At 40.2% G+C, this 24,913-nt stretch overlaps 2 protein-coding genes across 5 annotated transcripts; one reads left to right on the top strand and one right to left on the bottom strand.

Moving 5' to 3' along the window:
• Positions 1-640: 640 nt before the first annotated feature.
• hnrnpk (heterogeneous nuclear ribonucleoprotein K) lies at positions 641-13,724 on the bottom strand. Of its 4 annotated transcripts, none has more exons than XM_074669622.1 (17): positions 13,655-13,724; positions 12,333-12,406; positions 12,055-12,218; positions 11,644-11,741; positions 11,296-11,352; positions 10,296-10,339; positions 8,715-8,787; positions 8,114-8,227; positions 7,614-7,742; positions 6,938-7,272; positions 6,349-6,396; positions 4,790-4,829; positions 3,944-3,956; positions 3,538-3,570; positions 3,321-3,385; positions 2,734-2,903; positions 641-1,559 (listed from the first exon to the last, which is right to left on the bottom strand). In XM_074669622.1, exons 3-17 carry the CDS (start codon positions 12,110-12,112, stop codon positions 1,529-1,531), a joined length of 1,308 nt encoding a protein of 435 aa, XP_074525723.1. In that variant the 5' UTR covers positions 12,113-12,218; positions 12,333-12,406; positions 13,655-13,724; the 3' UTR covers positions 641-1,528. The 4 variants fall into 4 exon arrangements, with proteins under 4 accessions (XP_074525723.1, XP_074525725.1, XP_074525727.1 ...); XM_074669624.1 differs by having other exon boundaries at positions 13,587-13,692; XM_074669625.1 differs by lacking the exon at positions 641-1,559 and adding an exon at positions 1,566-1,792.
• On the top strand, positions 13,213-23,697 carry rmi1 (RMI1, RecQ mediated genome instability 1, homolog (S. cerevisiae)). The gene is made up of 9 exons (XM_074669627.1): positions 13,213-13,995; positions 14,193-14,768; positions 16,502-16,612; positions 17,686-17,835; positions 20,089-20,159; positions 20,344-20,467; positions 20,590-20,679; positions 20,750-20,934; positions 21,687-23,697. Exons 2-9 carry the CDS (start codon positions 14,607-14,609, stop codon positions 22,792-22,794), a joined length of 2,001 nt encoding a protein of 666 aa, XP_074525728.1. The 5' UTR covers positions 13,213-13,995; positions 14,193-14,606; the 3' UTR covers positions 22,795-23,697.
• Positions 23,698-24,913: the final 1,216 nt, after the last annotated feature.

The raw sequence follows: 24,913 nt of genomic DNA on the forward strand, positions 1-24,913 counted from the left end.
TACATGACTGTTGTTTATATATATAATAGGTCGACTCTCCCTATTTTTCTCTATTCATATCAGGTGGAAGAGGCCTTTCAAAGACTTTGAGATTACCAGCTTTATTATCAGACCTACAATACAGTTTAAAGTATCTTGCAAAATGTTGTATTGTGAGGGCCTCCTAATTCTCTCATTCAATTATGGTTACTGTCTGACAAAGAAGGTAGTAGGAAAAAATGTATGGATGACAAACATTGATATTTGACACACTGAAATGCATGTGTTTTGTTCCCAAGCAAGGAATGTACTCTTTTCTTGCACTTGTGGACCTTGCAGCAGATAACAGGGCATAACCCGTGAGCAGAGCTAGATTGCCTGAAGGTTTGAACCCAGTGGTTTGAAAGGCCAGTGTGTAACATCAGCCTTTAGGGGAAATACTACCTTTAATAACATCCTATTGGTCTGTCTTTAATGCCCTGATTTTGCTGCTACCCCTTGTTTCAATGATATTCGTAGCTATACTTATAAAACATATGCAATGACAGCTTAACCATCACATCAGACCAGGTACAGGTAGCCTGACATGGTTTGACCGAAGTGACAATATGTTTTTCCTCAACCAGCATGCTCATAAATGATGAGACGTGTTTCAGTAAAAAGTGGCACCATCTTTATTCATTTTACAATTTGACAATATGAAGTCTACAGCATGGAGAAAAACAAGTGTAGAGAACAGGAAATTACAGGGACAAATAGATGAGTTCAATATTGGTCAAATCTCCAATATAATGTCAAAAGAAAAACTCTAGCTAGCTACACATTTCTGTTTGTGAGGAGTTACTCAAATTCTTCAGATTTTTTTAATCATACAACTACCACATTATATTCAGAATATTCTTAGAAATCCATTAGACTGTCCAGTACCGAGTCCAAACTTAAACATCCCAAATCAAATCCAGATGATAAAATGTCCCACAAATCTTTCCAAAAGAGAAAAGGAAAAATAAAATAAACACAAAAATGGTTCAATATGAAAAGAAACAGCTTACATTCTGCTTGGTGCTGATGTTAATGTGTTATAACTGTGTGTGACAGACCCAAAGAGACAACAGAAAGCAAACCAATCCACACACACTAACATGCGCACATGCTACACACAGGACAGACCTAAACCGGAGACGCAAACATACAAGTCATTAAAAAACAAAACCATCAAAAATAAAGGTTATGTTTATTTTGTCTGTCAGGAGACCAAAGAATAATTTGATAGATTTGAATGTTAGAAAAAAAAGTGTATCTGATAAACTAAAGGACTACGCTCTTAAAAATGCAGAACATCTACATTTTGCTTTATGCACAGGAATGTTGGACATTTATTTATCATTAAAAAATACAAAAATAAAATTCAAAAAAAGACACCCACAATCCAGATTAATAGTCTGAAGGGGATATGTTGGACAGGGGCAGAGGGTCGAGATTCAGAAGTAGAGGGGGGTTGGGTTCAGTGGGGGCAATCTGAGTCTGCTTCAATCTTAGTCTCCTGGGTCTACAGCAAATGACCAGAGTACTGCTTCACACTGAAAAAAAAGAGAAAAAAAAATAAAAACACAAGAACAATGCAATTCACAACCAGTGACAGTGTCAATATACAGCTGAGAGAGGATGAAGGGAGGAGGGCTGAGCAGGAGGCACAAGCAACAAGTAAGAACGACAGGCAAAGAGGAAAGGTGGGGAAGAAGAGTGAAGAGGAGGAGGGGGAGAAAGGAAGAAGGGGTGTGGCTAGGCCTTGTGCCCAAGCAGGTGCAGCACACTAAAGGGGGAGGAGAGGAAGGAGAGGAAAAGAGAGGCAGGGTTAGTTACCATGGCAACACTACACTACTCATGAGACAGCGGCGGCAGGTCTTAAGCTGTATGAGCATTCGGGCTAAGCTTGGGTAGCATCAACAAGGAAGTAGTGTGTATTATACGTGCCTACTGGTTGCCAAGGGAGACAGAAGAGGAGGAGCTCGTGCTATTTGGCAGACTGTGATTTGTTGTCGCTTCATCTAACTAAAAACAACAAAATCACTAGTCTTCCACACAGCAGCAGCCAGGGGAAGAATCAATCCACTCCCTGCTTCACAGTGAAATGGCTGAGATGGCAGATAGACCCCCCCCACCCCCACCCAACTATCACTGATATCAATGGACAAATGTGATGGGCAAAGAAATATGCCAATCACATTGACCCTCTATAGAAATATGAAACTTTGTCTTCTCCTTCACAGCCGTTTCATGCAAGAGGAAGGTTTGAACTAGATGCAGGTTGCATTGGGAAGAAAGGAAGGGGGTTAGTGAAGAAAGACTGCAGGCAACAGGAAAGCATAACCCAACAAAAAGTGGGCTAATTAGCATTAGGATGCACTCTAAGGAAGAAATTTAACACTTCTGCATTTCAAATAAAAAGGCAGTTTTTAATATGTTATTAACTGTGTTATAATAAACAGTTTTCATTCAATCTGAGTCCTCACAGTCCTTTACAGCGTGCATGAACAGAAAACACTAAAATAAGAGGGTTGCACCACAAAAACTTTGGTTACAACACTCCAGGATTGAGATCAGGCAGGGATTTTAAAGGAATTAAGTCTCAGATTAGTAAGACTAGACAGTTTAGAAGAGAACAGTTTGAATGGAAAACATCTAGTGTGCTAAATCAAGGCTTTCTTCATCTAAAAGGATGGATGTCTACAGTAAAGCTGTTACAGAACTTGCCTGTTCTGTAGCAGATACTGGGCATTCTGGATCTGATCCTGGGTGCCAGTGATGGTTATGATTCTGTCCTCAGAACCTTCCAGAGGCTCATCGATCTTGATGGAGGCTCCAGACTCGTGGCGGATCTGTTTGATGCGCTGGCCTCCCTTTCCAATGATGGAGCCAGCCAGCTGTCAGTGGGATTCCGAGAAGAGGAGTGGGCAGGGGAGGGGAGACAAAACAAGCACGTGGAGCAACACTTCAGTTAAACATTTGTGGTGTGAACACAAAACAGGACACACAAACCCAAAGAGAGCCTTTTTTTTTCAGGAATTCTGTTTCAAATCTACAATTATTTTTTCCCAACCAAATCTAAAAAAACATTTATGCCACTACTCCCTAAGATTAATAATGCTAGTTTCATTGAAGACTAATCTGTCTTTATGTGCTGTGAACAACAACACGATATATGGTCCTTCAACTGAAAGACTAATTACATATTTAATAAAACAGGGAGATTCTGACTGTAAATAACAGCTACACTGTGTCTTATCTGACTGGTTGTTCTGACAAAAGGAGAGTGGTGTGATTGTCTGTGTTTTACTCACATCTTTTGGGATGGTCACTTGTGTGGTGATGACAGGGCCACCAATGTCGTTATAGCCACGTCCACCTGATGGTTAGAAGAGGTGGAGAAGAAGAGAGGGGCATAGTGAAAAATGAATACATAAACACAAAACAAAAAAAAACAGAAGAAAGTAAAAAGCATAAGGTGGCACTGGATGGTTTTCTCATAATTTTGTTGAATCAAAAGTAAAGACTCACCTGACTGGTAGCTATCCCATGAGGAGCTGTTCTCTGAGAGGGAGAAAAAGCAGAAATAAACACTGACTCATGGACACAACATGTCTCTTAACATGTCAAGATTTAAATGATTAAAAAACTGAGCTCTAGATACGATCAGACTAACATTCTTAGATAAAGAATTTAGTTCATCTAAAACAATATTTCCTAAACATTCCTTATCTGCGTTGCTTAAACTCAATGCCATCTAAAGAGTTCCCACAAATAGGTAAAATAATGTTTCAAACAATAATTGACACACAATAATGAGCTCTTCTACCAATGTTCTCGCAGTGCGGGTCTACAGTCATTAGATTAATACTAAGGCCTGAACACTTATAAGACACAATAAGACAATATCAGACAGAGAAAAGGGTTCTATTCTTACCATATCCTCCACTCTGTGAAAAAGAAACAGAAACAAAGGCAGGTTACATACAGCACAGCCGATTCCCCTCATCTTTCCACAGATCCCCGCTGACTGGATGAAGAATCTAGAGATCTAACGTAAAGATGATGCAGCAGCCTTGTCCATGGAGTAGACTCAACTAAAAGCCACCCAGTTCTCATCCATAAGCTAGACTCCTCCTCCTCCTCCTCATCCCCTCCCCTCTCTCCATCCCCCCTCCAGTCTCTCCTCGCATCTCCATCAGCCCCCATTTTCACCTGCTATTCAGCTGCTGCTGTCACCAGGGCAACAGGCAATTCAAAAAGCTGTTGCTGAGCAACGGCAGGCAGTATCCTGCTAGCTCTCAGGGAGAGAGGGAGAGAAAGAGAGAGAGGGGGAGGGAGAAAACTAGAGGAAGAGAATGAGAGAGAGAGAGAGAGAGCTTCCAGTCTGTCAACAAAGCGTTATTATTGCCTAGCAACCATCCATGGCCACCCCCACCCTCTCTACCCCCCACATCCTTCCTCTCTGTGCAGGAGAAGCAGGCTGGCCATGAAAAGTACACAGTAAGAGGGCAATTATAGCTGATTATTATGGGGTGTCTCCGGCTATGGTGATTATGGTCATTTGGTGGGAAGGCTTCACCACGTCAAAACTGGCCTGGATAAAAAACAGTGCATAACCATGTGCACCAGTGACCAGCCATGGCTTTAGTGTCATAAACTAAGATGCACAATCAAAACATATTGTCTGATGCCAAATCTACTCATATGCTTGCCTGAGGATGCTGCAACCCACTGAGACACCAGAGCGAGAGCTGCATGCATTTAGTAAAGGGTCACTAACCATGTTATCGCTATAGCGATCCGGTCTGCCTCTTCTGTCACTGGTGACGAAAGCGTCATAAAGGGAGGGAGACCGACAGATAGAGAGAGAGGGGGAGACAGAGAGAGAGACAGAGAGATGTGGGTGGGGGAGGAGAGAAATAGAAAATGCTTTACAAAAAAAAAAACTTGACAACATTCCAAAAGGAAATTTCTGGTCTGGGTCAAACTGCACACACGCTGAGCAAGATTACAGTATAAACACATTTCCTCTCAGCCATCTTCCCACACAGTAACAGGAACAGCTCTGACAGTGTTATAGTGAGAGAAGTGACAGGTGGTGGTGATGATTATCGGAGCCAAGAGCTGCCGCTTTTTCAACAAAAACTGAGCTCAAATTAAGCCGAAGCAATGGCTGGATTGATTTGCCTTTTCCGTGGAACATACATGTACATTTGTTACGGTCATGTCAAACTAACACCTTAACATGACTCCACATATCACGTCTCTCTGAATCCTAGCTGTTCTGTGCTTTGGTGTCATTGGCTAGAATGACAGGAATTAATAAAGCCCAGAAAATAACACCCTTATTATTTCTTACAAGGATGCCTGACATTACTCTTCAAAACAGTGTCAACCATATCTATGGCATTTTGTTTTTATAATTCCCATGTGTGGACAGCTGACACAAAACTTGAGCTGGATCAGACTAACATTATTCTTCAGGGCTGGTGAGACGAATCAATTAGTGTTCAACTGCTGAATTAATGATTTTTAAGTTCAGTCAATCAGATTTGAATATTTTCAGATATATTTTGGACATTTCTATTAAAAATACACATTAACTATGTGCCATAAAGAAGGCCATAGCTGTTACAAAGACAGTTTTTGATGATTTATAGCTTTAGATGAGCAGTTGATCCTCAAATACATCACCATACATTTTCTTAACCTAAGAGAGAGCGGGAGTTAGTAGCAAGTCAGGTGAGTTATTGACATAGGAAACCGAAGGACATACAACATTGCTGCATTTCCCTGCAAAGCATTTCAAATAGGTTGAGAGCAAAAAGGTAAAAGAGGATCAGAGCGAGGGACTTCAGCAGGCTGGAGCACAGAGGAAAAATTCGCATTCATAAGGTAGAAGTTAGTATTAAAAAAGGATATGACAGGAGGGCAAGCATTTACCAAGAGTGTTATTTTCACACAATGCTATGGAAAAAAGCAGATGAGCAGTCACATTGAAAAAAATGGAAAACAATAGAGTAGTAAGGGGGAAAAATGTTTAGGGAATACCTCAACACTTCAACTGAATTTCAACTCTTCAGAGCCAATCAGGTCACATTTTGTGAGTAAAAATGTAAGACCCCTCATTACATCTTAAGGGTAAATGCTACTGCAGAAGAAGCACCACCCTCTGAGATCAATGAGAAATCATTGCTACTTTAAATTACCATTAAAAAGTACCCACGGTAGCATATAGGTGCATATAAAGAAAGGCACAAACAGAGTATGAAAGTGTCAAAGTATCCCTGTTCAGAGTAGTCAGGGGATTAGGGCAAAGATTTAGGGACAGAAACTTACTTTGACCTTTCATCAGAGCCACGGTACGAGTCATAGTAACGATCATCTCTGTAGGCAAGATGGAGATGGGAAAAAAGACACGCAAACACACCCAGACATACATTGATGAGCACATACGGTTCATGAAATGATTTATCATGAAAACAAATGTTTCTAGGGGTCCACACGGTATCCTGCCACCGGTTAGGACCACATGCAGTTAAGTAGCCTTGATTTATCCAGGACATATTAAAGCAAGCTTTGTAAATCTGCGAGCAGAGTGCTCTTACAAGAATAAATATGTATTGTCTAAAGGCTGAAAGAGTGAAGGAACTTTAGCACTGAAGGGAGCTTCATACATCTAAAATGTCAAGTGGATGGAAAGGACTCTAAACTGAAAACTGCTGAGTAAGATCATGCAGTTACTTAGCATTTTAATGTTCAGCCAAAAACGCTAACAAGATTTAATCTGCATCAGACAAAAAAAAAACTAAAAAGGTATCTACACACCATGTAAGATCTCAGGTCTGAGCAAAATCAGAAAAAGAAGCTGAGCAGGACAGTGCAACAGACAAAAAAAAAGACCAAATTATTTCTCTTCATATCTTACCCTCCTCTGTGTGGGTGTCCCATGGGCATGTTGCGGCCACGGCCACTCCCCCGGCCACCAACCCTGCTCGGGTGGGGTGGAGGAGGACCCCGGCGAGGGCTCATCTCATCGTAATCCCGTCGGGAGGAAGGAATGGGTCCCCGTGCCCCTCTACTGGAGGGCATTCGGTCAAACCCGCGGTCCCCACCACTGGACCTGCCCCCACGCATCGGAAACCCTCCCATGAGCCTGCGGCCACCTCCCCTCTCTTCAAACATTACTGTGAATCCGCCGTATTCATAAGTTTCGTCGTAGAAGTTAGGGTCGTAGGGCTGTGCACGGCCCTTAATGGGAGCCTGAAACAGAAGGACAACAAGAATTTACTTTAAAGGCATTCAAACCAAGAATTTTAGAGGATAGTATAACTTACAACAATTCTGTCACAGTTTTCCAACCACGCATTCTGTTAAGGCTCAACATCAACTACAGAAATCTTTGTCTACATAGTTTAATCTATTGATCCAAACCATTTGTCTAGACTGTTAACTTGCACACATCTTTGTACCTTTAGACAGAATAATTCAACAAAAACCTTTGATGTTCAAGATTTAAAACACTGATGAAAAGATTATAAAAGTGATTAAAAATTGATTTGAAATAACGCTATATATATATAACCTCTGTAAAAGAGACTTACTTCAGCAATGAGCTCCAGCATAGTCTTGATACACTCCACCACCCTCTCCGTTTTACCGCCAACCAGCACCACCCGGTCTGTTGACTGAGGACAGCACTCCTGAAACAGCTTGATGCTAGTCTTTGTGTTCTGGAGGAACAGAAGCAACAGAGAAACATAAGGAGAAAGCCACTGTATGATACTGCAGATGGTTCCACTGCAGCAGAAAAATAAACAACCTGAAAGTATTTCACACATTGTATCACAGCTGTTTGGCAGGCAACTCCACATATGCAAAGGTACATTAGAAAAATTAGGCCAGGATAAAAAAAAAAACAAGATTAAAAACAGCCAAGGAGCTGGCTTAGACAAAACATTATAACACAAAAGATCATCCACCCTGATTTAATCCAGCGTATCAGGGCTTTAATGGGTTTGACATTACACACACTTTAACTGTAAACTGTTTTGCAGCTGATTTAATTACACAGAGCTGATCCTGATCACTTGTATCAACATACCTCCCGCAGCTCTTTGATCTTGGCTCCCTTCACCCCAATGATGGAGCCGGCCAGGCTCTGATGGATCAGCAGACGCAACTCGCAGTCAAAGTCCATGCCATTGTACTGTTGGTACTGAAAGGGACAATAAGTATTTTAAAACCCAAGGCTGTGCTGTACTGACTGCAACCTTTGAGGATGGCTGTGATTTTTGGGACTCAATAGAAAAAAAACAAACTTCTCCACTTTAGTATGATGCAGAAAGAGAATAAAGTTGATGGACTCAAGGTTATAACTAAAATGGTAATAAATGAAGGGCAGTATATAAACTCTGATCTACTTGGGAAATATGGATCAAGCTTATGGCAAAAGTATTTCTAATGACACTGAAAAAGAGTGCAGACACAAGCAATGAGGTTTTCAACCTTTCAACACGACTCATTTGCAAGTGAAAACACTGCTCAAAAATGCAAAACAGAAAGAGGAAGGACTTCCATTTCATCTACAGCACAATGAATATTAACTGTAGCATGTATAATATCGTTTATATAACGGATAGTTTGATAAACAGTCCATTTAGCTTCAAATTACACAGACAGATGGAAATACAATAGACCCTTACCTCTTCCAGCGTGGGGATAATTTTAAGCAGGATTTCTCCAACTGTCTCGATGTCGGCACTGATGCTCAGGATGCTTCATGATTCACCCACCAATGACAAGCCACAGCCATGCACAGAGGACGGGGATAGGGTAGCCAGCAAGGCATCCCAGGAGGAAGGGAACAACAGTTTAGATCAGAAAATTCATAACATCCCCCCTTTCTGCCAAGACTAACAGTCCCACCAAGTTTAACAGTAACTATTGAGACTAACAACTGAATGAATAGTTGAGGTCCAGTGTTTGCTAAACTCTGATTGGTATTTCATGGATTATTCAACACAAAAATCAGATAAAATAAGCTGGTTCCCCAAAAATAAGCAATGAAAAGAAAAGCGTCTTTTGTCCAGAGAAAAGAAGAAAAGGGACAAAATAAAAGGGGACCCAAAGAAAAGTGACTGCACTCGGTGACTACTGAAGGGGCAAGACGGGGAAGGTGAAGCCTGAAGAGGATCTGGCAGGAGTAAGCACCAAAGGTGCCAGAGAAACCTCTAAACTCTTAAAGCATAGTATGATGGATGCACACCACAAAAACCCTGATTAGTATGAAAACACATCCAGGGAAGACTGAGAACAAATTTATCCTTAACTATTGTTTATTTTCGGTCCAGGATGGTATGAAATTGTTTGCATGGCATCCCCAAGATTTGACTTGTAAAAATATGTGTTTTTGTAGCCTGCACCCACCAGTTAACCTAATAAAACAAACGATGAGTTTACTGATCAGAGAACCGAGGCAGTTTGTAAATGGAGGTAGAATGATAAACAGCTGAGGAAGAGTATCAGAGCAGATCATACCATGGGGAAATGAAGTTTGCCACCACCGGGGTTGATGCTTTTTAGAAGGGGGTGGGGGAAGCGATAAACATAAAACCATAGAATGCAGAGATGAATGGGGCAGGGAGGGGTTATCTGTAATTTCAATAGCTCCAGCAGTCAAAAACCAAGTTTAGATGAAGCAGAAGACAGGAAGGAGGATACACTCGCACACAACAGTTGAGACCTAGCTTGCCTTTCTGCGATTTACAACAGATGGACAATCAGAGGCTATCAATAAAATGAAGACACCACAAGGAAAGAATGGGATGGTGCGAGAAGCAGGTGAGCTTATGAAACTAACGAAACAAGACCACCAATTTATCCACTCTGAGGGGGGAGGGAGGTGAAAACGCCAAAGATAAAGAGGATAGATAATCATCAATGAAAATTGAAGAATAAAAAAAAGTAACACGGACATATTGCACAGATCATAGCAAAGATTTTAAAAAGACAGTGGCAGATTGGAAAAACCCTGACAACACCAGCCTAAGTTTCAATGTTGACGAGATTTTAAAAAATGGCATATAAAGGATGTTGACATGGCTTTTACAGGCAGTTTTGGATATGAACGCATTTAGGCAGTTTGACTCAGGCTAATATGCTGTGAGAACAGGTAGGTTAAAATACAGTGACTTGACAGAGGCAGGATCACTATTTATTATTCATCTCGTCTTGTTTGTTTGACCTGTAGTCAGGCAGTGAGAGGGAGGAGCTTAGGGACATACCGCTCAGGCCCACTGCTGTCTGGGACTGACACACTGGCATTGTACTGGGCGTGGCATGGGCAGGGGCCAGGGCCATTCGAGCACAGATGTCAATCAAGTAAGGCGCCCATTTAGGGACAGGGCACGATAATGGACAGGGCCAACCAGGGTGTCAGGTGGGCGGGCGCAGGAGGGGCCATCCAGAACATGGGCAACAGAGGAGGAAGTGGGCAAAAAGTCAACAGTAAAATAATAAACAAGGGAGAGGGAAGAGGGAAGAGGAATACATTTTTAATATACAGGCTCTACACTGTTCAAATGTGACTTTTTATTTGATTCTCTCAGAGATTGGTTTGTCAAAGAGAGAAAAGGAGAACATGTGACACTGGAAAATGGGTAATGGTTTATTAAGAACATGGAGGTTTCAATGTTGGGGAATAGACCAGAGACAGTGAGAAAGGGGGGTAGAACAAATTGTGGAGGGCTACAGTAAGAGGCAATGACTTAATGATTTAAGAAATGGCCAGGTTGCCTTAACATTAAAAATAATAATTATGAGTTAGCTGGCGCTGCTGGTGACCTTAACAATCACACTATGCCTCCAGATTCAACTTAAAAGAGCATCAGTGTTTTTTAATAAAATTGAAACATGAAGAAAAATGGGACATGACATTGGACTTCAATTCCAAAAGCCAGTTTAGCTGAAGCAATCACAAAATATTCCATGTCAAAAGAAAAAAAGATAAAACCATCCCCATAGGGTTTATTGGAAGGAACATATCAACACAGGCATCAGCTAACCAAAAACCTTGTTTATAACATAGGAAACATTGCCAAATACCAAAATATTTTTTTTTTGATCAGTTACGAAGAGTTAATATTTGTACCAAAGGGCAGCTACCTTTTAGGAAGGCTGAGTAGTTTTGAGGTGCTGAACACCAGTTAGGGAGAAAAATAAAAAACTAAAATTAAAGAGGCGATTAAAGTGAAAATTCAGGGTGTATAAAGTAGAAGTACTCACGTCTGTACGCAGGGCTTTGATATTTTTGCCACCTTTCCCAATTACAGCTCCTGCATTCTGAGAGTACAAAGAACACTCACATCAACTCAAAATATCACAAACAATTCTGAACACTCAAATTGTAAAATTAAACAATTAATGTGAAGAAAAGATCATAGAATTTTAGACCCTTTATAAAAGCTGCCTTGTTATTGACTGAGATGTGATCAGAACATCAACAAGAACATGTTCTGAAAAAGGATGTGACACAAGGAATTTGCAGATTTTGCAAAAGCAAAAGAGACATAAATTCTCATAATCACATAACGGTTTTGTCATGAATGTGGAATGAAAGGAGAGCAGATTTACCTTGCTCTGCAGGAGGATGCGAAGCTCAACCATCTCTTCCGAGTTCCTGGAGCGCTTGAACGATTTCTGCTCATCTGCATCCTCAGCAGGGCGCTTACCTGCCATCAGGAGATAAAAAAAAACAGCAATGATAATCCTGCATACACAGCCTTCCACAAACTGAAATTAAAAGACTGAAAAAAGACTGAGATAGAAGGGAAGCCCATAATCAGTCCAGAGAAGTTAATGCAAACAGTAAGGCACAAATATATCATTGCACCAAGAGAAAAACATTGCAAGTGAGGATAACATCATTAGAATTTTCCTTTTACATTTAATACTACTTTCTTATTTCCTCAGAACAGAAAAAAACTGTTTCTATGTACAAGAACTAATAAATTCACAAATGCAAGAAGCTAAGTTTTTCTATACCATTTGTTTCTGTGTTGCTAAATGAAGAGTCCTCTTGTTGTTCAATTTCTGTCTCCATGGTCTTCTGTCAGCAGATGAGACGGGCTGAGCTCCTCGATCTCGGGAACAGGCGATAACAGCAGGAGGAGAGAAGCAGAGCACTGGCCCCTGTGAGCAGTGGTAGTCTGACAGCATAGTAACAAGAGAGGGAAAATTAGATAACTGCATGCTCACGATCCAGCTATTCAGGAAGCAGGGAAGACAAATTGGGGGGAAAAGGAAGGAGAAACAGCACTCACGGATATTTATTAGTGAGACAAGGGCGTGTTGATAGGCGGAACTAAATAAGCAAGGACCAAACAGCTGCTGCGACCTGTACAGGAGGGAGAGGCTAGATGAAACACTGACATGTAATATAAAAAGGGATCTGACAGAAAGTTTGAAGAAATAAAAATGATATCAGATGTTTTTATTTACCAAATGGCTAGTATGTTTCACAGGTCATCCACAACTCTAACACATTGTTGTTATTTTTGTTGAATAAATTGAATTCTGTGCTACTTTTATCACAACATCCGCAAATATCCACTCTGTTTCTGTTTTACTTCATTATTTCTTTGAGTATTCCCATATAATTAAATGTATGCGTATACTCCGTGTAATTCTATGCCATCAAGTCCAAACTGTACAATCTATGTCTATGTGATTCGTGCATTTCTCTCTTGTGCAATGCTACTTCATCATGGCTCAGATTGCCTGTAAAAATAGGAAATAGTATAACCACCCATCTGTTTTCTACTACGTTAGTGTTTGAAACGTTTTTCAAACGAAATTTATTTAAAATTCGCCTTGACTTGGTAAAATCGGTTCATAAATTGATAAACAAACGAATGTTTAAGCGATGATAGAGTAGCCTAAATCTCAATACCCCATAAAATACAGTGAAGAAATAAGCTAATCAGCCGGTAATGAATGAATACCAACAACGATATTATGCACGACTTCCATATTTAAGGACTGTACCCTGTCAGGCAACAAGACGCAATCTCGGATCAACAAGTAATATATGTCAGTTGTATTTTGATTGCCGACACTGGAAGGTAACTACCGTTGATTACACAACGACAATGAGTAAGTCGAAATTGAGATGGCCGTTGGCTGAGCTGCATCGTTAACAGTGGCCGATGTCAGCTAGCAGGGCAGCTAGCTCACTAGCCTGGAGCGAAATGCGTTAGCTCTGAGCTTCGTCGTGTGGTTTAGCAATTTCATGAAATGCTACAGTCCTCATTTTGGAACACTTCTGAGTTAGCATAACATGTCGAGCATAGGGTAGTATCACTTATCGGACACGACTGGGTTGATAGACATCACTAATCGGATCCCCAAAAGGAGAAGTCTAAGTAATTTAAGCTAGCTGCTGGCTAATTTCGCCATGTTGCCATAAACTCGGATGAGCACAAGGGGAGCTGGGTAGGCCAGCTAATTAGGCAGCACTAGATCAGGCATGAGAAAGTTAAAGTGGCAACCTTAGAAAAGTGTCTTTTCTATAATACCTGTGCACTTCGATTTGAAAAGTCAAATTTCTGCAGGAAAAACGTGAAAATATCGTCCAAACACAAACCTGCAGTGCTACGCCTCACTCGTCCCTTCTCCTCTCTACCTAACGTGTAAATGTACGAATCAAAACTGCGTGTGCTGATTGGTCGAATACAGGACAAATTACGCAGCTAAACGATATGATTGGTTAACGGAAACGTCAATCACCGGTGCCGAGGCGTTCACGGCAAACCCTCTTTCCGGGATGCTACAATCCTCGTTCTGTGTGGTTGTTCAAGTCATTCCAGTTTACAAATAATATCTGCATACAAATGAGACGAACTATTAAGCTGCTTAGTAGTTAGGCTTAAGAAAGGCTTTTGAATGTGTGTGGTTCTATTGTCATTGACAGGATACAGAGTTAAGGTAAAGTAGCATCACTACTAAACTGGTTGTGTTAGTCAACTTTGGCGCCTTTGTAACTTTACGCTCCTGCTGTCATGCCTCTTGGCTAATCATTCCGAGCCCGACATTATTTCAGTTTTACGTCTCTGACATGATTCTTTATCCCGCATCTGTTCCACTCAATCTCTCTCTGTCTTTCTCTTTGCGTCTCTCCATAGGATCCAGCCGTGACTTTTTGTAGACAGAGAGCTTAGTCGTGCTGAAATGGTCACTGAGAAAACGGCAAAAAGGAAATATACCACGTTCTTGTATCATAAAAACTAATCTCACCTGTGGATGAATCATCTAAAGATTAGATGTCAAGTGTTTTAGGGAAGATAGATAGGAGATGACCCCTTTCAGGTACACCATCTTTAAGCCCTTAAGAACTGCAGGTTACTCCATGAATCAAACGAAATGAAACACTTGAAAAACAAAAAAAACTCAACAGTTGCAACATAAGAGAATAGGTTAAGCTTTTCAAAACCATTTAAAAGCTGTTGACATGGTCTGATGTTTGCGTTGTGTGCTGTCAGATATAAGAGTAGAAAAAATAGAAGTAGCACTAAATCAGACTGATAAAGAGGAAAAGCATGGCCCCTGGGATCCAGGTAGTTGCCCATGCTACGCAGTCCTGGCTCAAGTCATCATGGCACATCCAGGTGCCCACTGCTTGGCTGGAGGCCTGTGTGGGGTGGCTGCAGGAAGAGGCAGGAGGAGCCGATCGTCTATCACAGCAGCAAATCAACCAACAGGTATGCAGAACTGTCTACCTGTACAGGTGGACAAATGTCATTTTTCAGGACATGGTTCAGTTATGATCACATGGCTTAACTGTGAAAGTTGGATGGGGAATAGCAGGTGACTGTGTGTGGAGGAAGGATAACGGCCCTTCTTTATCATCATTTGTCCATATACTGATACACAGTCAGTCACCTCTAATTCCTTTTCCATTGATGCTGTGAATTTTCTGACTCTTGTTCCCGGTCCTCACATTTTTATCTATATTCAGTTGTGTACCCCACAGTCAAACTTAAAAACCTGTAAAAGAATGACATAAAACCCAGCTTTTTCTATTGCATTTAACAATATATCATTTGTTAATCTTCAGATTGTTAATACAAATCTAGGCCTCTTTTGAACAATTTCAGAATAATTATCATTTATTGTTACAGTTTTCTTTAGAAAAACTAAGAAAATGTGTTCCTACTGTAAAGAGTCTCAAAGAAAATCCTTTAAATTTTTCAGGAACATGATTTACAAACTGCATGGCACTTATTTATTTCTCAGAGAGAAGTGCAGTGTTATGACTCTGATTACATTTTCTTAAACATTAGAGCATAAATTCAGATCACAGCTGATCCAAAAGGTGACTTTGTCTGCCCAATTACACCTCTTCTTTGAATCAGTGAGATATGTCATTTTGCTAGCGTAAAACCGTCATGATAATGATAAATACATGCAGTAGGCTAAATATTAATACTGGCTAATAAAATTTAGCATGGTATGTTATTATTGGCTAGTATCTACCAAACTGTGCAGATTTTGGATAATACCAGTGTTTGTCTTATACATCAATGTATCCCTGTTTTCATAATGTAATGTTTTTAATGTAATGCACACAAAGAGCCAATCCTGAAGATATTAAGACCCCCAAAAGTATTCAGCAAGTGGAAAACACTACTCATTGAACCCAGGAGTAACAAAAGCCAGAGCAACTGTCTGTTACAATCAGCTGAGAATAAAGAAGATAATGTTAGAGTGAGTAATGATTGAGGAAAAAAGTGGACAGCTGAAGAGAGAAGGGACACCTTGTGGTCTTACAAATTCAACATGCAGAAAGCAAAGCTTTTTGTGTGTGTGTAAACAGCATGAATCCATCCTGCCCTGTGTCAGCTGCACCAGCTGGTGGTGGCGTCATGTGGGGTATGTTTTCGAGCATTTATGCATCATTCGTACACCAAAGTGTACCTAAATATTGTGAAGAACAGCTGTGTCCCTCTGAAGCCAACATTTTTTGTGCTATTTATTTCAAATAGATGAGGAAGGGGAGGCAATGCTTCGTTTCTTTGGGCACATATCATCTTCTGGTTGTTCCAGGAACATAACATTGATATCTGATCACGCAAGGAGCCCACATGGTCACGGCATCACATTCAAGGAGGGCACCTTTTCATAATATATAGGTCGTTGTTTTTATAATGATCCAGGGACTAAAAATCTGCAGGGACATTTTGAGATAACTGAGTCACAACACTATAATGTTTCTATGAGTTTTAACATTGGTATTGAAAAAATATCTTTGAAGAATCACATTTGTTTAAAAGGTAAAATAAATAGTTATTTTTAGTGTAACATAATGTAAAGACATTTTCTATGTATCTGATAATGACCACGAAAAAGGTATTGTAGTAGGATATCAACATTTTGCAAAAAAAAAAAAAGGCTCCAACCCCCTCCTCCCTCTTACTGTATGACCTGGAATTAGGTGCTGGACCAGTGGCTGCTGACAGACCTGAGGGACCTGGATCACGCTGTTCTTCCTGAAGGGATCAGTCAGGCTCAGAAGACTGAACTGAGTGGAAACTTTTGTGTCCAGGTACAGGATTGTCCATCATATACATCATGTAAAATACCCTTTTTTTATTAATGTTTCTCTCATACGTTTTATGATGAATGACCTATTTACATCTCCACTTTAATTTGATCATTTTTCTTACAGCATGAGCAAATTTAACATTTTCAAACTGATCTGGATATACTTTAAATTTACGAAGTATGGAGCAAGAATCCATTTAGGCCCGTTAAAATTACAAAGTATCTGGAGACTGTGACGGGTGAATGATTTTTTTAGCCACATATAAATCAATCACTGGAGATTATTTTATTTGTGGACATATTACCCATTTAGTTTCAACTTATTATTAAAAGGGAGGGTATGGGTATGACGGTTTTCTTGGAGTTTTATTTTTGCTGTTGTTTTTGTTCTGAATTGAGTGGTAAAAAAATAAAAATTGTGCTTCATCAGTTGTGGTAAATATTAGTGATGGCTATACTGGTTTGCTGCTGTGCACAGTAAATTTGGTTAACTGGGTTTTATTTTATTAACATTATATGAAAGGCAATTTAAACCCCAAAACCAGAACAACTTTTTTTAATTCCATTTTTCTCACTGGTGCAAGAATTTATATTACACAGGAAAAAAACACAGCAGGCCGGAAATGCGAAAGATTTAACAAACTCCCACAGTGCATGAAATGAGTTAGTTCATGTGAAAGAAAAGAAACAGGTGTTTAGTCAGGTGCTATATTTTAACAAGGCTGACCTGCATTTGAGTTTTTTTTATGATGGGGTATGAACATCAGCAGAAAACGCAGGGTAGTTCTCTGATAGGTACAGGAATTACAACCTTTTTATCTGAGTTTGCTGCTGAGGGGTTGCATTATGATTTTTGAGTCATGGTTTCTTTATCCGAGCCGCATAAAAAACTTAATGTTGTATGAAGTAAAAGCTGAAGAAGGTCAAATAATTAGTTATACAAAAATAATGAAGCTGCAAGATAGATTTTTCTTTCTTAGCCAAGCAGTTTGCTGTTATATAAATTAATTTACAATTTTCACCTAAAAGTTGAGATTATTATTTGAAAAAATTGAACTTTTTTTTTTTTATCAGGTCGACTCTTTACTGGACATCAGTCAGCCTGCGTATGGTCAGCTGCAAAGCTGGAGAGGAACTGACTGCGCCAACGACGAGGTGTCTGCTGTCACACAGACCACACAGAGGCCCTGGGAGGCCAAAGCAACACGTATGCTACTACTGCAGGTTAGAGGCACTGACATGAAATAAAGAGATTAATAAAATGACTTGCAGAAGAAGAAGTTGTATGAACTGTTAAAAAAACATGGTAAATATTTACAATAAAATATATGCATTTATATTTATCTATGCAACTTCTTAATTGTTCCAAAACCAACCAAAAGCTTTCATCTGTAAAAGACAAACTTGGTAGTGAAAAAATATACCAATAATAATTATCCTAGCTTCTGATACTTTGTCATTGTGGCAGTGACAAAAGGGCACATAATGGGGAATTTCACATGTTATTAGGCTGTATAACAGTGAAGTTATTATGAGAATGCATTCATTGTTACAGCATAGCTGCAATATCCCTCTCTTGCATCTCTCCACTTTTGTCCTGTCTCTGAACCAGCAGCTCGTCAGGCTGTGGGTTTGTCAGCTTGAGACAGTGTATATCATCGTTTCTAAAACTCTAAAATTAAGATTGAAACTATAAGCAGATACTGTACAGCAGCAATTTACTGAGGCATACAGCGTATAGAATAAAAATGTAGAAGACTAATTCAGTTATTACTTAATACTGTTATCCGAGCCCTTTGAACAGTGTTCGCCCAACAGAAGTCTTCGGAGCACCTCTGGTCTTAAATGAAATGAAACACTCATACTTCCTGACACGTCTGTTATTGAGTGTGACTACCATGAAGACTTCAGAGCATCACTCAAAGCAACACAGGAGACAATCAATGCCCTTGGCCGGAGGAACACCCGATATCTGAAAAAAAAAAGGAAAGATATGTGAACACTCGGAAACATTGTACATTTTTAACAGCTGCCCTCCTTTGGTGCTGCCTGAAATGAAACACTCATTTTCCTCACACATTTCCGTTTGAACCCCACTGACTGAGCTGTTTGCCTCTACTTGTCCCTTCTGTCACCAAGGAGAAAAAATATGGTGGACTGCTTCATAGTGAACTCCACATGCACATCTTCTTTTCACAAATATCCCTAAACATACTGTTTGTGTTGCTGCTGTAGCTCTCTGTTTCTGACTGATTTTGTAAGTTTTGATAAACCTCATGGTGAGAGGTGAAATGACAGGGTGTTTGAGCTTTCCATTTCTAACATGAATTCTCTCTTTCACCCCACATCAGTGAGGCTGGAAGCCTTGTATTCCTACCTTGAGGGCAAGAACTGAACTGGAATCAATTTGTTAAAGAATTGCAAGTCAAGTACATATTATATATCATACTGACTGAATATTTGTAACTTGGGCTATTCACAATCTCTGTCCTGTTCTTATATAAAGCCAGGTTGTTTTTCTGTGTGTGGTTAGCTGGAATGATGGAGACTTGTGCTTTTCTTCCTAACTGAATCAGAGTGGACAGCCACAATCAGTGAGAGCATATGAAAGAGTAAATTTTCAGGATATAAGGCGCAGACTGTAATTTTCACCTTAAGTATTACACTTGTCATGGCTCTATGGTTTCTCAAGAATAGCGCTGGTGTTGCTTAGAAACGTTGCCATGGCTTTTCCTTTTTTTACTTTTCAGCAGACCTTTTGAGCAAGTTCCACAGTTCTGGGAGTCATGAGGTGTAAAGACCACTGGCAGTTCAAATGCACTGCAAAAAGTCAGGTTAATAAAGCGCAGTGTGAATGGTTGTCTGTCTCCCCCGTGTTGGCCGTGTGATTGTCAGGAAACTCATGCAGAGTTTACTCCGCCTCTCAATGAGTGCCTGCTGGTATATGTTCAAGCCTGTAACCCCTGAACGCTAAATTAAAGTGAACAGTGGGATGAGTGTTCAGACGTACTTTGACCATCATTAAAACTTAAAAAGTGAATGACGAATAGAAACCTATTAATCCCAGTTGACTGGGTGTCCTTGAAATCCAGTAAGGAAGCTTGAAAGCAAAATTTACTGGACTGTATAGAGGGACAAAACAATCTCATTCTCATCGAGTGGAAATATCTATTTTAAATTTTTCTTTGTGTTAAATTAAACCTTGATCACAGAGATTGCCTCCTGACTGATAGCAACTTTTTTTCATCTAATCGGCACATGTAACAATGTGCCTCTTGAGCTGCTACACATACATGCTACTCATCAATTGCATAGATCTTTTTTAAGGCAGTTAGACATATTTGTTTTGTTTTTTTCAGATCTTCCTGTCTGTCAGAATTTTGTGAAAAATGTTTTAAGAGAGTAAACCTGTCATGACTTCACATTAATTTTCATGTTCAGGTGTCAGTGTTTTAATACTTGGTCTGTGTTGTGCAGGTGACTGATGGTGTCCAGAGCTTGGAAGCGATGGAGTATCAGCCTATCCCTGCACTCAGCGCAGCTCTCAGGTCAAAGCTGGTCTTTAAATAGCTCTGTGCTATTGTTCTCTATCTCTAGTTAAGGAATTGATAAGATTTTAAAAGTTAGTAAATATATCGCTCGTAGTCTCTGATGAATTTTTTTAAGTTTTGTACCATATTTAAAAGAAAAGAGACAATATTTTTAGTAGATATCTTGACTTGTTACCCACAGGCCTGGTGTGAAGCTGCAGTTACATGGCCGAATAGTTTGCAGACTCGGGATGCTTCTGTTGGGGCCATCCAACATCAAGGTCCTGGGTGGTGAAGTTGAAGACCTGGTGGAGAGGAATAACCAAGTAAAGCAGATTAAACATATACATGTCTCATAGTTTTTGCTACTATTGGTATGTTTATTTCCACCTTGACCAGTACACTACACCAAATGAGTGAGTGGTTCATTTCTTTACCTCTCTGACAGGGAAGGGTGCTTTGCCGGACTCTTGGACTCCCTGAAGAGGAAGAGCAGCAGCAGCAGCAGCAACAAGAGGGAGAAGGGGCACAACAAGGTGTGTTAATGAGAGCCAGTGAAAAGTTGCCTTATGCCTTGTTACAGTTTTAGAAAAAAAACCTTCTCACAGTGTTTTGCTAACCCAGAAGTGGAGGACCTGGAGGTTGACGATGCAGAGTTGTTGGCCAATCTGGAGGCTCAGGAGGTGGCCCAGAGAGTCCCTGCTGTGTCTGTTCCAGACAGTGGCTACGAAACCTTCCGTGAGACATCCTTTCAGTCCTCCATGAGGAGCGCTGCCTCTACAGTCTCCTCCAGGTGAGCAGTGAATAATGTGATGGTTTGATATTTTGATTCCAGAACAATCTTTTTAAAGATTTTATATCCCTGCAAAGGACAGGAACATCTTCCTGGATTCATTGATCACTTTCACTCTAAAGCCACAGAAAAACACACTTTTGAAAATGTCGCAGTCAATGTTAAGTGAGTGTCTTCATTTTTTCCTCATCCTTCCTCTGTCCTCTGGATTTTTTTGACTGCAACAAAGAACAGCTTTGAGATTCAATAAGGGAGCTGAAGACGGAAATAGTTTTTTCATATCAAAGGAACTATACATGAAACATGTATAGCAACCCTGTATCAGAAACAAAACATACGTTTCTCTAATAAACCATCGCAGTTAAAAGCCAGTTCCAATCAGGTCATAAAGACCACCAATTTCCTGAACAGCTGGAAACAAATAAGGACAAATTGCAGCATAATTCAAAGGTTCTGATGTGATGGATGGAGCCTGGTCCTTTATTATGATATAAATGTATGCAAACTGTCTAGTGGCAAATTAATGACCACTTACCTCTGTCAGGCTGCTACTACAGATGGCAAGGACTGTTCAAAGGGATAGCTAACAATCATCTATGCAGCTTGCTGTCTTTCAAATGTTCAGATACTTATGCATGCATGTATGTATGTCTATACATATATAAATGAACCTCAAGCTTTAACTCTGTAAACACTGTTTATTTTGCAAATAATGTAAAACTACAATGATATTATGGTTCATTCCTTTGCAGAAGCATTGTCTCAAACAGCAGAGGTGGTCCACACCAAGACCATTACCACAGCACGAGGCAGGATGACACAGAACTCTTTGACCTTCCACCCCCTGAAGGCTCCTTCCAGCAAGAGACTCCAGTTAACAACATGGCAGATGACGATTTCCCAGAAGAAGACTTTGAAGACTTTCCTCTGGATGAGTTGGATGGTGTGATTGTCCAACAGAGTACAGACGTTAGTAGTAGCAGTCACAGGAGCACAGGAAATCCTACCAAAGGCATTAAACAAGCATCTTCACATGGCTCTCGATCATGGCTGAGCTCCAGTGACTCCAGGCTCACTATGCAGGAAAGAAACAATCAAAGCTGCAGCCGGGGAGCAACAGAGCATTCCTCCTCTTTAGCAAAGCCATCACAGAATTTAGAGTCTGTCACCAATGATGAGGATGATTTTATGGATGAAGATTGTGACTTTTTGCAGGAGATAGAAACGTCCAATCAGCTCCTTGCTCAGCAAGGAGCAGGTGAAGCCAAAACCAAAACTCTAAGCTACAATTGTGGACCCAGCAGTAGCTCATTAAAAACTGAAACCCATCAGGGACAAAGTATCACCTCAAGCACTGAGAAAGCTGATAGATTTTTGGTTAAAGAAAAAGCACAAAGTGAAAGCTCAGGTCCCGCTCTTAGCTTGACCTCTCCACCTTTTACATATTTATGCCTGCTGGAGGAGCAGATGTCCAAACAAAACAACCAGCCCATAGAGATCTGTGTCAAAGCTTTTATTGTGACCCTGTTGGGAAAACTGAGCAGCAGCAGTGGTCTGTGGCGTGTCTGCGCTACAATCTCTGATGGAACAAGTTACCTGGATGTAGAGCTGTCCAATGAGGTTTTGATGGGCCTGCTGGGCTTCTCAGTGGCAGAAAAGGCGGTTCTGAAGCGAGACCCGACGCGAAAAGGGGAGCTTGACACCGGGATGAGGCGGTGTCAGGAGGAGCTGGTGGATATGTGCTGCATTATGACCATCGTGGTTGAGCCTGAAGGCGGAAAAGCTGTAGTAACAAAGGCAGACCCAGTTAGTGAAAAAGTGCTTCAGGAGCTCGAGCAGAGGGTAGGAGAAAGGAAATAAACACAGCAGAGGTTGTGGGCAAGTGGGGATTAATGAGGAAATTACACATAGATGAGAAATAAATTAGCCTTGAGCGTAGATGGAAAATGAAACAAAAATAACTGCACATTGACAGAGCTTTGACTGTTTCCTTCATGTAAGGTAAATTTTTAGAATGCTGATTAACCTGCTCCGCTCCTCCGATTCAACGAGCAGAATGTGTGAACTTTCTGATCAGCAGGCACCGTGTTGAAATGCATCCCATCTGCTACATGTGAATGTGACATTCTGTCATTTGTCATCGGAGGAAACCATTCATCTATTCAAAGAGCTATTTTCAGCTTCAGCTCCAGCACATCGCTCCCACAGGAGGCAGATTAGGAATGTATCTACTCTGTATATCATCGATAAACATATTGGTACGGAAAAAGAGTCAAGTGATAAACAAGAGATGAGAGCAGGGAATGAGTGTTTGGGGAAGAAAAGAAATTAAATTCTGATTCTAGTAATGAATTGGCTGCCTTTGCATTTATTCAGTACATCCATTTCTTCTGACTGACACATGATTGAATAGCCAAGGGCATCATGGGTCTTTATTAAACTCTCTCAGAGGAGAATGAGAGAAGAGAAAGATAAAGAAGAGGCCATGAGCTTTGATTATTTCTGCTCATTACACATCCTCATCTTTGGTTCTGTCTCAAATGAATACATATAATAAGTTGAATTCTTTGCCAGGGTATGGTGTACATAGTTGTTTAATTGTTGTGAGGGTTTTATAATTGTATTTGACTATTAAAGCATCTGTCAGAAGGACCTTGCTGTTACTTTAACCTTTATTTGTTCTGGTAAATGAGTGTTATAATCCTCAAGATCAAATAAATAACCACACAAATTAGGCATCATTTGCTTGATAATGATTTTATTGAGCACGCCTTCGGGACATGCACTGTTTAAGCACACATATTAATGATTAAAAGCATCCCCACTGTATCCCAAATCTCTCTTAAAGATGAAACATCTCAACAATTTGTACAAGTCAATTAATCTGCATCCTCTCCGCTTTTTCAAATTTCAATTAGTTTGCTGTCTCATATTCAATGTCTTCATTGTGAAATTGAGCAAAATAGACTGATACAGGTACCGCTGGGAATGTATGTGTGTACTTATAGTATGTTACCACGCAGGGGGGCCCACATATGCATGTTACTGTCTCACACCACTGTGTGCACTTCCGTTCAGGTAGCTTGTTTCAGATCATTAAGGGCTAATCAGGTTGAACATCTAAATCAGGACCCTGCTATGCATGTGGATGGGCTGTTATGTGCTAATGAGGCTGGATATGATGGAGGGGGGGAGGTGGGGAAGGAACCCTCAGGGAGATTCAAGTGGAATAAATATTGGGTGATGGAGTAAATGAAATGATGGGAGGGCTGTTTCAGTGGAAATTATGCTATAGGCAAACTCTACTTCATACATCAGATTGTGTGTGTGTGTGCTTACTCAGACGTACAGGTGGTAAGCAGAAGTGTAAATACGACAAACTAAAACTATGAAATACGCGTTCTACCTGGAGTTTTTGGATGGTTAACAGGTGTGTGTAATCCTGTGTATGGAGCAGGTAAAGCAGGATCTTGAGCACATTCCAAACTCTCCTGTCCATAGACATTTTCTGATGTTGATAATGAACCGCCATATTTACATTAACAGGAGACATCAGTTTTGTTTAAATAATACAGCTTGTTTTTTGTTTAAATCTGTGTAATGATATTCCTGGGATTTACTGTATCTGGCTCCTGACCTTTCTGTGACTTAATGTGTGAGGAAACATGATAACGCCATACTCTAACAGACACCTTTAACTGTTGTGCTTAACTACCTGTGGGCACATAACAGCAAATTAGAAATCGAAGACATTCCAGTTTTCTTATGTAGTCGTAGCTTATATTTTTTCATTTTTCCTTAAAAGACAACGCTAACATGAAGGTATGTTGTTTGAAGATCAATACAATGATGAAGAGGATAAGAAAGACAATCTGACAAATACTACTCTGTTGAACAGTCTTGCAGTGTTGTACTTAATGCTGTACAACAATTTCTTAACCCTTTTTTTTTTTTTGTAGGAAGAAACCAAGTTCATCTT

The sequence above is a fragment of the Halichoeres trimaculatus genome, unplaced genomic scaffold, assembly GCF_033239565.1.
Source record: "Halichoeres trimaculatus isolate MK-OKI-2021-1 unplaced genomic scaffold, fHalTri1.1 fHalTri1_scaffold_5, whole genome shotgun sequence".
Taxonomy (NCBI): domain Eukaryota; kingdom Metazoa; phylum Chordata; class Actinopteri; order Labriformes; family Labridae; genus Halichoeres; species Halichoeres trimaculatus.

Coding starts and splice junctions, on each gene's coding strand:
- hnrnpk (XM_074669622.1), bottom strand. CDS start 12,112: ATGGAGACAGAAATTGAACAACAAGAGGACTCTTCATTTAGCAACACA. Junction 11,742..12,054: donor TAGCAACACAGAAACAAATG/GTATAGAAAAAC, acceptor TCCTGATGGCAG/GTAAGCGCCCTGCTGAGGAT. Junction 8,228..8,714: donor TTATCCCCACGCTGGAAGAG/GTAAGGGTCTAT, acceptor TGTCCCTTTCAG/TACCAACAGTACAATGGCAT.
- rmi1 (XM_074669627.1), top strand. CDS start 14,607: ATGGCCCCTGGGATCCAGGTAGTTGCCCATGCTACGCAGTCCTGGCTC. Junction 20,468..20,589: donor TGGTGGAGAGGAATAACCAA/GTAAAGCAGATT, acceptor CCTCTCTGACAG/GGAAGGGTGCTTTGCCGGAC. Junction 20,680..20,749: donor GAGAAGGGGCACAACAAGGT/GTGTTAATGAGA, acceptor ACCTTCTCACAG/TGTTTTGCTAACCCAGAAGT.